Genomic DNA, 11,958 nt, shown 5'->3' with positions numbered 1-11,958 from the left:
CCTGGGGGTCAGCACTGACCAATAACGGTGTTATTGGTCAGTATTGAACAACAGGTGCCGCCGCCCACAGACAGCCTCTCTTCGGTCTGTGCCACCGCCCGCCATTAATCAGCACTGACGAACATCGGGCCTGTTCGTCAGTGCAAAGACCTCTTCGCACTCATTCGTCACTTCCTAAAGTAAAAAAAAAAACAATTAAAATCCCAGGCTTTCAAGGCCAACTTATCCGATGACACAAGCAACACTTGGTCACTTAGATAAATTTGATGTCAAACGCGTTAGATCGTGGCCTTCGTAAAGTTATGGCCTGATACTTACCAAAAAATGACGTCAAACTGCCAGTCTTTTTTGCCATAAAAGAAAACAAATCGTGAGTCGTATTCAGTAGTTCAACCAACGAAATAACTTGTTTCCTTGAGCTCTACTAACAACTCACTAACCGGTGCAAAAACCAAATAATGACGTCAAACTGCCGGTCCTTTTGGATTTCAGTATCAGGCTATAACATAACGATGGCTACGGTTAGATGCCGTTGGGGCAACGATATGACTGTCGTTGTTTCAAGCCACCATACGATTCTTTTTTATTTTATGTTGTCTTTGTGTGTATGTGTTTTTGTTTTTCTTTTTTTTTTCGTATATTTTCGTTATTACTTAAATTAAAGAAAAATAGAGGAAACGTGTTATAATATAATATTTCTTGTTACGATTCTTTTATAATACATTGTCCATTCTATTGATGAGGTTTTTAAAAAAATGTATTTGTTTTGTTTTTGTTTTTTGTCATGCAAAAAAAAAAAATAATAATAATAATAACGGAAAGGAGGAGAAACCTGATAACGAATAGATAATTCAATTTTTTTTTCTTTTTTTTGGGGGGGGGGGGGGGGGGGGGGGGGGGCAGCGTGGCTCAGCGCTACGGTCTTTGCTTCGTACCCGAAAGGTACCGAGTTCGATTGCTTCTTTCTTTATAAAAAGAACATTACTTTCCTCCTCATGCCTTTTGATGGCATCAGTTAAAGCCTTCAAGGAGGCAAATTTGTTGCCGACAGCGAGTTCCATAATTTGTAGCTTTCTCCTGTCTCAGTGAGATGCGAGCAAGCCGAATTTCAAATGACGGAATGAAAAAAGACGAGACAATGAAAGAGCTTCACTTTCAGTTCTGGCGCCACGCAACAGTGAGCATGCGCGTTGGAGGAACCGAAATATAAGGTTGCCAGTTTGGCGTTTCAACATCAAATTTGGTATTTTTCTCAGGACTGACAATATCATTTGTTTAATTAATTGATAAATTTATTAAACAAATCTCACGTAAACCGATAAAAAAAGGTGAAACCAAGGGACTTCCTTGCGACTAGTATGGGACAGGAAATACGGATTTATTTGTCGTAGAACAAGTTATTTCAAAAAATGGCATTTTTCCATAATTTTGGCACCGTCAGTACCTACAGGCGCCAGAACTGACCAATAGATACCAGTACCTATTAGTCAGTGCTGACCCCCAGACGCTGGTGCCTGTTCGTCAGTACTGACCCCCAGATGCTAGCGTCTGGGGGTCAGTACTGACGAATAGTCACTCCGAATATGAAATTCCAAGCCTTTGTGAAATGTCAGATTGTTTTATCCAACGATTAGCTGGATGAAGTTTGTCATGTTTTTTGGTTGATTTTCTGCTGTTGATGCACTTTGTGGACGACCACTGCCAGCCTGCTTATTAACGCTGGTGGGGACAGCATCAGTTCCAGATAAATATGACCCACCTTTTATGTTCGAATCCCGATGAGTCATCATAAACACGTTTCATCCGTTTATGAATGTTTACGGGTACACATTTCTCTGCAGTAAGGAACTCAGTCACAAAGCAAGCTGTTTATTGTATGTTTTTTTTTTTTTAATGTGATTTCTTCAGCCGACATGTTGGAATAGGGGTTCATTGAAATCAAGATATTTGGTGACCTAATAGAAGAATAAAGTACAAACATTTTTCTGTTCAGTTTATATTGATGAGTTAAATTTAAATACAATCGGGAGATATTCAATAAGCGTCAAGACTTTTCTAGCCTAGTAATTGGCCAAAACAACAACAAAGAATAAACAAAAAAAAAAAACAATTCCTACTCTCCCTTTATAGTTTATTACAATTACAATGTACAATGGACAGATTCAAGTATTATGAATCATTGAATATGATTGTCTATAGGGATTAATTCATTTACTTTGAGGAATTCGTTTCAAAGCCCAATCACTACTCAAATTGAAGTCTCATTTTGTTGCTCGTTTGATTAAAAATTTGACTTGTGTCTGTCTGTTGCTTGACATAAGTTTTCAAACCTACAAATCGCACACTGAAGAAAAAAAAAAGGGATGGGGGGGGGGGGGCGGGGGTGGCGTGGATCATACAAAAAGGGTGAATGTTGATAAATGGAATGTTTTGATCATTTCAAGTTTTGATATTGATTTAAGATAGGAAAGAAAATACAACATATTGGTAATTTTAGGGATGGTCTTATGAATAATTCAAGGCACTGGCAGTTGAACAACTCAAGTTTAAATTTAAATGCTGCTTTAGGAATTTTCATTCCTTTCCCTTGTGCAAGAATTTCAACCCTTATTTTCCCATTTAAATGGAAAGTTTGACAATTACTAATATTGTGTATTGGATTGCTGGCTGAATTAATCACATTGCATTGTATGAAATTTGACATTAAATCTCTATTTAGTGACAGAGTAATGTTTTGTTTTTAAGAGTTTTACGGCGCTTGCAACACATTAAGGTCATATCAGCGCCAGTAAAAAGGAAGAAAATGGGATAGTAAAAAGTTCTAGAATTACAATAAAGCATCCAAGAAAAGGGAAGACAAAGGGGAATTGACACTATCAAAGTACTTAGATTGAGATCACTAAAAGTCTCATCCAGACACAAGCACAGGTCCCCGCTAAGAGGAACACACTCAAATGTTTTACAAATCATACATAATATAAACATAATGCAGTGCATAACAGAGAGATGATTTACAAGGAAAAAAATATCTCCCAAAACTCTAATTCTAACTAAACATTTGACAGTTTCCCTCCCAGCCAGGGTTTCCGGCCAGGACCTGGAAAAAAAAACATGTAATCTCATTCCAAGACAAAGATAGAGAGCATGTTGGAAAACAGATATAGGTGGGTAGAAGACACAGTAAGTACCTCCCTGCCCACTATGGGAGGTCAGGAACCCCAGCCAGTTGACAGAGTAGAGACCATTCAATATTAATTACAAACTGATTAAATGTCACCATTGTTTATGAAAATCAGCGAGTCGTTTATAGATTAAATCTTGGAAACTGACTTGGGATTTTTAAAAATATAGATTAACCAAGAAATTTTCATTAAAATTAGAAAACGTGTCCTTACAAGTTACAAGTTACTTTAACAACTACAAACATTTGATAAAATTTAAGCCCTGTGCCACTTGTAGTAGGCTACAGATGGATAATTGTGAACTGAATCTTAACAAAATAAATATTCCAGTGAAAGAAGAATTTTTTGTTTTTAATTAGCAGGTAATTTGGAGTGAAAAGGCAGTTTCTGAAATATCAAGTCGCGCCTCATTTCATTTTAGGATCCACAGATCTACGTTTTTATGAACCCATGTAATTTGTAATGAGTCTTTTGCAGTGACGTGATTTTGTAACATCTTCCTGCAGCCGATACACTTTCACCAGCAGTGGGTCATAGGTCACAATGTATTTACACCTTTTCGACATTCTAAATGCCAACATTGTTTTCTGCTACTCATCAAAACATCTGCCCTCGCGTAAAGATATACAAAAAAATAACGCATGGTTAAAAAAGTTTAATAATTCAACATTTATTTTTGCAATCTCTGATCAATCCTATCATCCATACAACTAATCCATTCATTAATTTTGTCATATCCATCAATCCTATCCATTTGTCACATTCATCAATCGATTTAACCATACATCCATCTTTGTATCCATTTATCCAACTGTCTAGTTGTATGTTTCTAATTTATCCACATTCATCAATCCATCTATCACATCAATCCATGCATCCATCACATCCACATATCTATCCATCCATTATTCAATCATCTATCTCATCCCTCTATTCATCTATTAATCACTCCATCCATCCTTCCAACTTTCTATTGTCTTTCTTCAGGGTTTCCCTGGTTTTTATCTACATATTCAATCTGTCCATCCATCAATCTTATCTACCCATTCATTCATCTCATCTATCTCTCCACCTGTCAATCAATCTATTTACTTTCCAACAATCAACCTATCTATCTCTCGATCCATCATTTCTATTTGTTTATTTGTTCATTCGTCAATCAACTTATCAATCAAATTGTATTTCCTACATAAGATTTGTTTGAGATAATAATTGCCTTTTAAAGAGTCAATGCCTGACTGACATATGATGTTTTTGTTCTTTAAAACGGTTTCTGCACCGTACAGAACTAAATTATCAAGTGCCCCATTTTCTTCATTTCTGTGGTCTAGAGAATGATTATCAAAACTGTAAAGTGGAGTAATAAAAACATTGACAGATTTCCCGCAGATTGTGTGCCTATATTGCGCCAATGTAGTAAAAAAATTAAAAAACACAGTCAACCCTGTTCTGCGCAGATATGCATCAGTATATGGAATTGGAGCATGCAATTTTAGCAGTCTAAGTGTTAGATCGAAGCCATCGTTAAGTTATAGCCTGACAGTGAAGAAACCAAAAAAGACTGGCATTTTGACGTCATTATTTAGTTTTTGCACTGCCTAGTGAGTTGTCGTTAGTAGTACTCATGGAAACAAGTGGTCCCATTGGTTGAACTATTGAATACAACTCACGATTAATTTTCTTTTGTAGCCAAAGACTGGCATATTGACGTCATTTTTTGGTCAGTGTCAGGCTATAAGTAACGATGGCTACAGTTAGATCCCTACAGGTCGATATGGAAGAATAAAACAGTGAATATGAATATTCAGTGGAATCTTGATAAAGGCAAAACTGCTGGACCAGGAAGATTGTTTTTGTTTCTAGGATTTTACAGCGCTTGAAACACATTTAGGTTATATCAGCGTCAGTAAAAAGGAAGAAAATGGGATAGTAAAAAGTTCTAGAATTACAATTAAAGCACCCAAGAAAAAGTAAGACATGGGGGAACTGGGAACAAATAGGGATCAGATGTAGATTCCAAGAGCAAACCACCAATGTACTTAGTTTGAGATCACCTATAAATCTCATCCGGACACAAGCACAAAATCCAACAAAGAGGAATACACTCAAATGCTTACATTATGCATTCAAAACAATAAATTTAATAATACATAACAGAGAGATGATTTACAAGAAAAAAAATATCATCTCCCGAAATAATAACTATGCATTTGACTGTTTCCCTCCAAGCCAGGGCCAAGACAAAACCAAGTAATCTCATTCCAAGACAAAGACAGAAAGAATGTTGGAAAACAGATATAAGGGGATAGAAGATGCAGTATGTACCTCCCTGCCCACTATGGGAGGTCTGGAACCCCACCCAGTAGAAAGGTTGACTTTATCCACTATCGATGTAACACTCTTAGATAGAGATCAGAAAATTTAGGACCAACAAGAAGTGTTGACTTTATACAGATTCCACTGTAAGTAGAATGCAATTTGTGGGCGTCACTGAGATAACCAGTCGCATGGTGAAAAGCTTTGAACAGAGACATTGATAATTTTAGTCAAGGGGTCAATCTTTATGGAAAATGATTTGCCATCAAAAATCATTAAATCAAACATCTTTCTACATATATTGGTGAAATATCTTAATTGAATTCTACTCCTAAATATTTTATTAAAAATTTTTTTATGAAGGTAATTATTATACTTAATATCAACTCTTGTCAACTTTGGAAGCGATTTTCTCAAAATTAGGGTTTCACACCCTAGCCCATGCATATGACCATAACTTCATGAAAAATCACCTGATTTACTTCGAATAAAGATTAAAATGCTCAGGAGACATTTGACTTTCAAAAAAAAAAAAAAATTAATTAAAAAAAAAAAAAAAAAGCCGCAAAACATAAATTTTCACCATGTGACTGATTATGTCAGGGACGCACACATTTTTCAAAAAACAAACAAACCTTGCAAACAAGTAACAGAATCAATCAATTTGCAAATAAATATTTACTTTTCAACAATGAGTGTCTCATCACAGAACATAGAAAAATAGATCAGAAATAAATAAATTTGATATAACTATGATAATATCATACATAACAATATAACTAAAAAAAAAGTAATGGTATTTTGTAAGAAAATAAAACGGCTAAAAAACAATTGAATCTAACAATAAGAATTTGAATCATTTTTTAAAAATCAGATCAATAACAACATCATATTCATTATCTTTTCTTCTTTTCTTTGCCGTAAATGGAATCTAGCGCTAATCCAACAAATACAAAGACAGTCCCCACCCACTGCTTTGACGACATGGGATTCTGGAAGATTAAAACAGATGCCAGGATGGTGAAGAATTTACGAGTGGTCGTCACAATACTGCATGTCAATGGTCCGAATGTCGTTACAGTGATGAAGATGAACATCTGGAAAAGACATTTTTAAAAAAAACATGTTTAGAATAAATGCAATTTTTTTTTGGGAGCTTTTATATAGCGCAATATCCATTAAACATGCTCAAAGTGCTTTACAATGGGTCCCTGGCCAACAGCAACACTTAACATTTAGGATTGGACATGACATGACGCCTGTAAGGCAATATTATATTTTTTTCGCCAGAAAGCACTGTTGCTAAGACAATGGCTAACCAGAAAAATAGTGAACGTGTAATAAAATCCGAACGTGTAATAAAATCCCCTTAAACATTTTCTTTTAGACTTTGTAATGGACATATCTTTTGATAATAGTGACTTTGAATGTTCAGACAATGACAGCAAATGTAGTGATGCAGACAGTTAACAGTGATTTTAGTGACAAAATAATTGATAGTCTAGTGCGGCTATGTGGTCTAGTCGTATGACGCTCGCTTTCGGATCGGAAGGTCCTGGGTTCGAGCCTCGCGCTCGGCGCATAGTTGAGTCCTTGGAAAAGACTCTTTACTCACATTCTCTCACCGTACTCAGGTGTAAAATGAGTACCTGGCCGTTAACAGCGTTGTCTTTGTCCGAAAAAATTGTAATATCGCCTAACAGGCGTCATGTCTCGTCATCCTACATGTTAAATGTTGCTGTTGACCAGGGACCCCTTGTAAAGCGCTTTGAGCACATTTAGTGGATATTGCGCTTTATAAAGCTCAATTTTTAAATTTTAGTCCAGTTACTATTGACGACGTTGAGTGACAACACACCAGACTCTCAATAGGAAACTTTTCAAAATACAGTATATAAATAACAATACAAGTTTATTTTTTCAATAACAAGTAATCATTGCATACACTTTATTTAAATGCATTAGTTTTACATATGGATGTACAATTTAGGAAGTTATTAGATGTAGGTAGAATACTTATTGATTAGTCTGATAATGATAAGCAAGCTGTTTCCCATATTTTTTTTCCAAAAAGTGGAAATACAAAATCAGTCATAACATGACAACCAGTGGTCATTTTGTATCACCTCAAAGTTCATTTTGTTTGTAATAGATTTTTACATAAAGTTCTTGCGGTGTTGCCAAAGTGAATAAAATTAGAGGTAAGAGTAAAAATGTTGATTTTAAAAATACATTAGTTTTAGAAATATTGTGACTTTAATTATTATTGAAGGTTATTAATTCGTACAATAAGAAAAAGACAAATGTAATTTTTAGGGCTTAGGGCACCTAAATCGACATAAATGTATTGAACATCTTGCTCTCACAGGAAAGATAGAAGGTAAAAAGAGTAAAGTTAGACCAAGAAAAACATATTTGAATAGTTTGAACAGCTGGGTGACAAAGAAAGAGAAGAGTAATATTAGTGATCAGAGATATGAATGGCATACTATGATCACTGATGTCTGGCACAGACTTGGTACTTGAAGAAGAAGAAGAATTATTATGTTCCAAAAATGCAAATACACAATTAGTAATAAGTTCTATATCTTTATTGCCCGTCCACTTCTCTTTCATTTGGTATATGACATGATACAGGTCCTTTGAAAATATTTGTGTAGGAGATATTTTTAAAAGTAGTCTATGGTTAAAAAAATAAGTCTCCCTAAAACAGCCTGCCGTTTCCCAGGGAAATCCCCCTGCCGTGGGAAGAGTTAAAGTTTTAATGATTCCATATTCTACCGTATGAGCTATCCACGAACACAAAAATATTCGTTTCAAACTCAGGTCATTCCTAAAGCTCTCTCTCACCGACTTCTGGAGACAGCGGGTTCACCACACAACCATCGCTCTAGGAATGACCTGAGTTTGAAACAAATATTTTTGTGTTCGTGGATAGCTCATACGGTAGAATCACACTCACCGGCCAGGCGGAGTTGTCGTACCAATAAGGTCGCAGGTTCAAACCCCACCATCGCCGCGAAATTTTGTTAATTTTCTATTGTCTTCTGGCACTTTTCTACTCACTCCATCTCTTAATGAAACCATAATGTAATCAACTTTACCTGGCCAATAGCAGACGCCAAACTAAAGGTAATCATGTTGAAGATGACATATGGGTAACGATGAGCAAATCCAATAAACTCCAGCCCCTCTCCTGTTAAGATTAAACCTGAAATTAAAAAAAAAAAATTGTTGGGAAGAAATGAATAAAAAAATAAGGTAATAGTATTTCGGGTTTGAATAAACTTTGAAACGTCATAACTTTGTTATTTATTGTTCGATTTTGTTGAAGTAAAGTTTGTTTTTCATGTTTTAAAAAGTTCTATGTAAAAAACCTGTTGTTTTCTCTTTTGGGGTGAAACCAAAAATCACTTTGTGGCACCTAGTAATACAATAGACTTAAATCGAAGATCAAGATGGATTGATTTCTCCAGGTAGGCTGGAATAGGTTTTGAACCCTTAACAATCCTATTAAGTGTTATGTTCTATTTTTGTAAAAGCCATTCTATTTATTAATTTGTGCAGCTACGTGGTCTTGTGGTATGACACTCACATTTGGATTGGAAGATCCTGGGTTCAAGTCCTGCTCTGAGCAGCGCTTAGTCCAGTCATTGGAAAATGCTCTTTACTCTCATTCCCTCACCATCATCATCATTGTCTTTTTCACCTTGGGTCACAGACAAACAGTTTCCATCCCTCTCTATCCTGAGCTAACTTTTTTATTCCGTCCCATGCCGTATCACTTCTCTGTATATCAGCTTCATTAACTCTTCTCCATGTTCCTCGTGGCCTTCCCCTTGATCTTCTGCCCTGAGGGTTCCAGTCCAATACGTTCTTTGCTATAGTGGAGTCATTCTTTCTAAGCGTGTGTCCAATCCACCTCCATCGTCTTCTTCCTGTTTCCTCCCGCACTGGTTTCTGTTGTGTTCTTTTCCAAACTTCTTCGTTCTTAATTCTATCCATCCATTTTATTCTGAGTAGCTTACGTGTGCACCAGTTTACGAAAATCTGTATCCTCCTTATATATGCCTGCGATGCATTCCAAGTTTCACATCCGTGCAGTAGGACAGACTTCACGTTTGAGTTGAAAAGTCTCAGCTTTAGTCAAAGGGAGATATCTTTAGTTCTCCAAACTCTGTTCAAAGATGTGAATGCAGCCTGTGCCTTTCCTATTCGTCCTTTCACCTCTTCTTCCGTGCCTACATCTTTGTCTAGTATACTCCCGAGATGGCAGAAAGTATCCATATCTTCAAGTTCCTGATCTTTCACTTTGATCTGCTCCCTTTGATGAGTACCTATACTTAAGACCTTAGACTTTGCAGGGCGAATTCTTAAACCAAAGGATATGAGATTGTAATTGTAATATCGCCTAACAGGCGTCATGTCCCGTCCTACAAGTTAAATGTTGCTGTTGACCAGGGACCCCTTGTAAAGCGCTTTGAGCACATTTAGTGGATATTGCTCTATATAAAGCTCAATATAAAGAGAGGATGTTTAGAATTGTGTTTTTTGCCTGTATCTGGTCTGGGTGCAAGACAGAAGAGCCAGATCATCTGCAAATTCCCTGGATCCACTGTATCTCATTTCTTCGCCCTTTGGAGATTTCCTCAATGGCATGGATGAACAGCAATAGTTGAGAGCAAGCATCCCTGCTTGACACAAGTCTTAATTTCAAAGCTGTCAGAAAGCTAATCTTCATGTACAACCCTGCAACTTGATCCTTCATACATTTCCTTGATGAGGTTTACCAACTTCTCAGGGATTCCATAATAAAAATAACTCGTTTAATAAATACAAAGAGAAGAAAAAATCATATATTAATTGATATCTGAGAATCAAATTCATGACAAACTCTGTTTATATATCTTAGAATGATCAGATGCGATTGACATTACTAATAGTATAAATGTTATAAATTACTAATCATATGACACATCAATACAAATGTAACAAATGGCAAATCAGCTTCACCAATCTGATAAACAAGACACCAATGTTTTAACCCCCCCCCCCCAAAAAAAAAAAACAAACAAACAAACAAAAACAACACGAGCATTTATATAGCGGAATATCCACTAATCATGCTCAAAGCGCTGTACAAGGGGTCCCTACCCTACAGCAACACTTCTTTCTATGTAGGACAAGACATAATGTCTGTTAAGTGATAATATTTTGTTTGTTTTTTTTTTTTTGGCAGAGACAATGCTATTAATGACCAGGTATTCATTTTACACCCGAGTGCGGTGAGAAAATGTGAGAAAAAAAAGAGCCTTTTCCGAGGACTCAACTACGCCCCGCTCAGAGCAGAACTCGAACAATGGACTCTCAGGTTCGAAGACAATTGTCATACACAAGACCACATAGTCTCCCAATAAGAATAAGACTATTTTTCATCTCCTTAACACATAATCATTAGGATGATGAACTCATTTACAAAAAAGAGAAATGTGGAGATTTACCGATAGCTAAATACAAGACAGAGAAGAGGTTGACAAAGAACATCATGGAGTTGGCCCCCGTCTTGTAGAAAGACCTCATTCTATCCTGGGATGCCCCGGTCAGACCATCCATGGTCAAAGAGGCAAGCTGGAGAAAAAAAAACAAATTTCAAATGCAATTAATGGACACAGCATATTTTTATTCTGAACCCAGCAGAACTCAAGCCAATTCAAAGATACATTATGTTAACCCCCCCCCCCCCCCCCACCTTTATCCAAGGAGTTACCTTTGCAAGCTCATGAATTATTTGCTGTGATAAAAATAACTCATGAAATAAATGCAAACCCGTGAAAGAATGCTATATTATTATTGTTATCATCATCATCGTCATTTTTATTTATTTTTTTTAAATTATTATTATTATCATCATCATTATTATTATTATTATTATTATTATTATTATTATTATTATTATTATTATTATTATTATTATAATAATAATAATAATAATAATAATAATAATAATAATAATAATAATAATCATTATTATTATTATTATTATTATGACCATTTATGTTATTATAACCATTATTATTAATATCATTATAAAATGGAATCAACGTGCCTTCTTTGTCCTGCACATGGAAACACAACACCTACACTACCACACACACCTACACTACCACACACACACTTACACATATATATAATACATAGAAATACATCTCAACATGAGATGAAATGTAAAAAGGCACTTGAACACAACATCACAACAAACACACACTTACCAAAAGCAGTTCTCCTATACCTATGAAGTGAGTCTTTTCCTGGTTGACAGAGGCCTTGTTGTCTTTGTACATGAAGAGGGCCACTCCCATAACAATCAGCAATACACAGAAATATTTGGCCACAGGGTATTTCTTAGACGCCAGCAACACCCCCAAAATCATAACGGGGATCGGTTTGATAGATTTACCCA

General features: G+C 35.9%; 1 protein-coding gene across 1 annotated transcript in view; it reads right to left on the bottom strand.

The window, feature by feature from the left end:
• Positions 1-2,117: 2,117 nt before the first annotated feature.
• Positions 2,118-11,958, bottom strand: part of LOC144957904 (solute carrier family 35 member B1-like) — a 19,843-nt gene continuing 10,002 nt past the window's right edge. The window contains exons 4-7 of the mRNA XM_078889445.1: positions 11,768-11,958; positions 11,000-11,126; positions 8,603-8,709; positions 2,118-6,595 (exon numbers count right to left, since the gene is read on the bottom strand). The exon at positions 11,768-11,958 is cut by the window's right edge and continues 4 nt beyond it. Of these exons, the coding sequence (XP_078745571.1) occupies positions 6,395-6,595; positions 8,603-8,709; positions 11,000-11,126; positions 11,768-11,958 (626 nt within the window). The 3' untranslated portion in view covers positions 2,118-6,394. The remainder of the gene's footprint in view (positions 6,596-8,602; positions 8,710-10,999; positions 11,127-11,767) is intronic.

This window comes from Berghia stephanieae, chromosome 12 (genome assembly GCF_034508935.2).
Source record: "Berghia stephanieae isolate SIO BIC M18660-M18661 chromosome 12, UCSD_Bste_1.3, whole genome shotgun sequence".
Taxonomy (NCBI): domain Eukaryota; kingdom Metazoa; phylum Mollusca; class Gastropoda; order Nudibranchia; family Aeolidiidae; genus Berghia; species Berghia stephanieae.
This window is presented reverse-complemented; position numbering and strand designations above follow the sequence as displayed.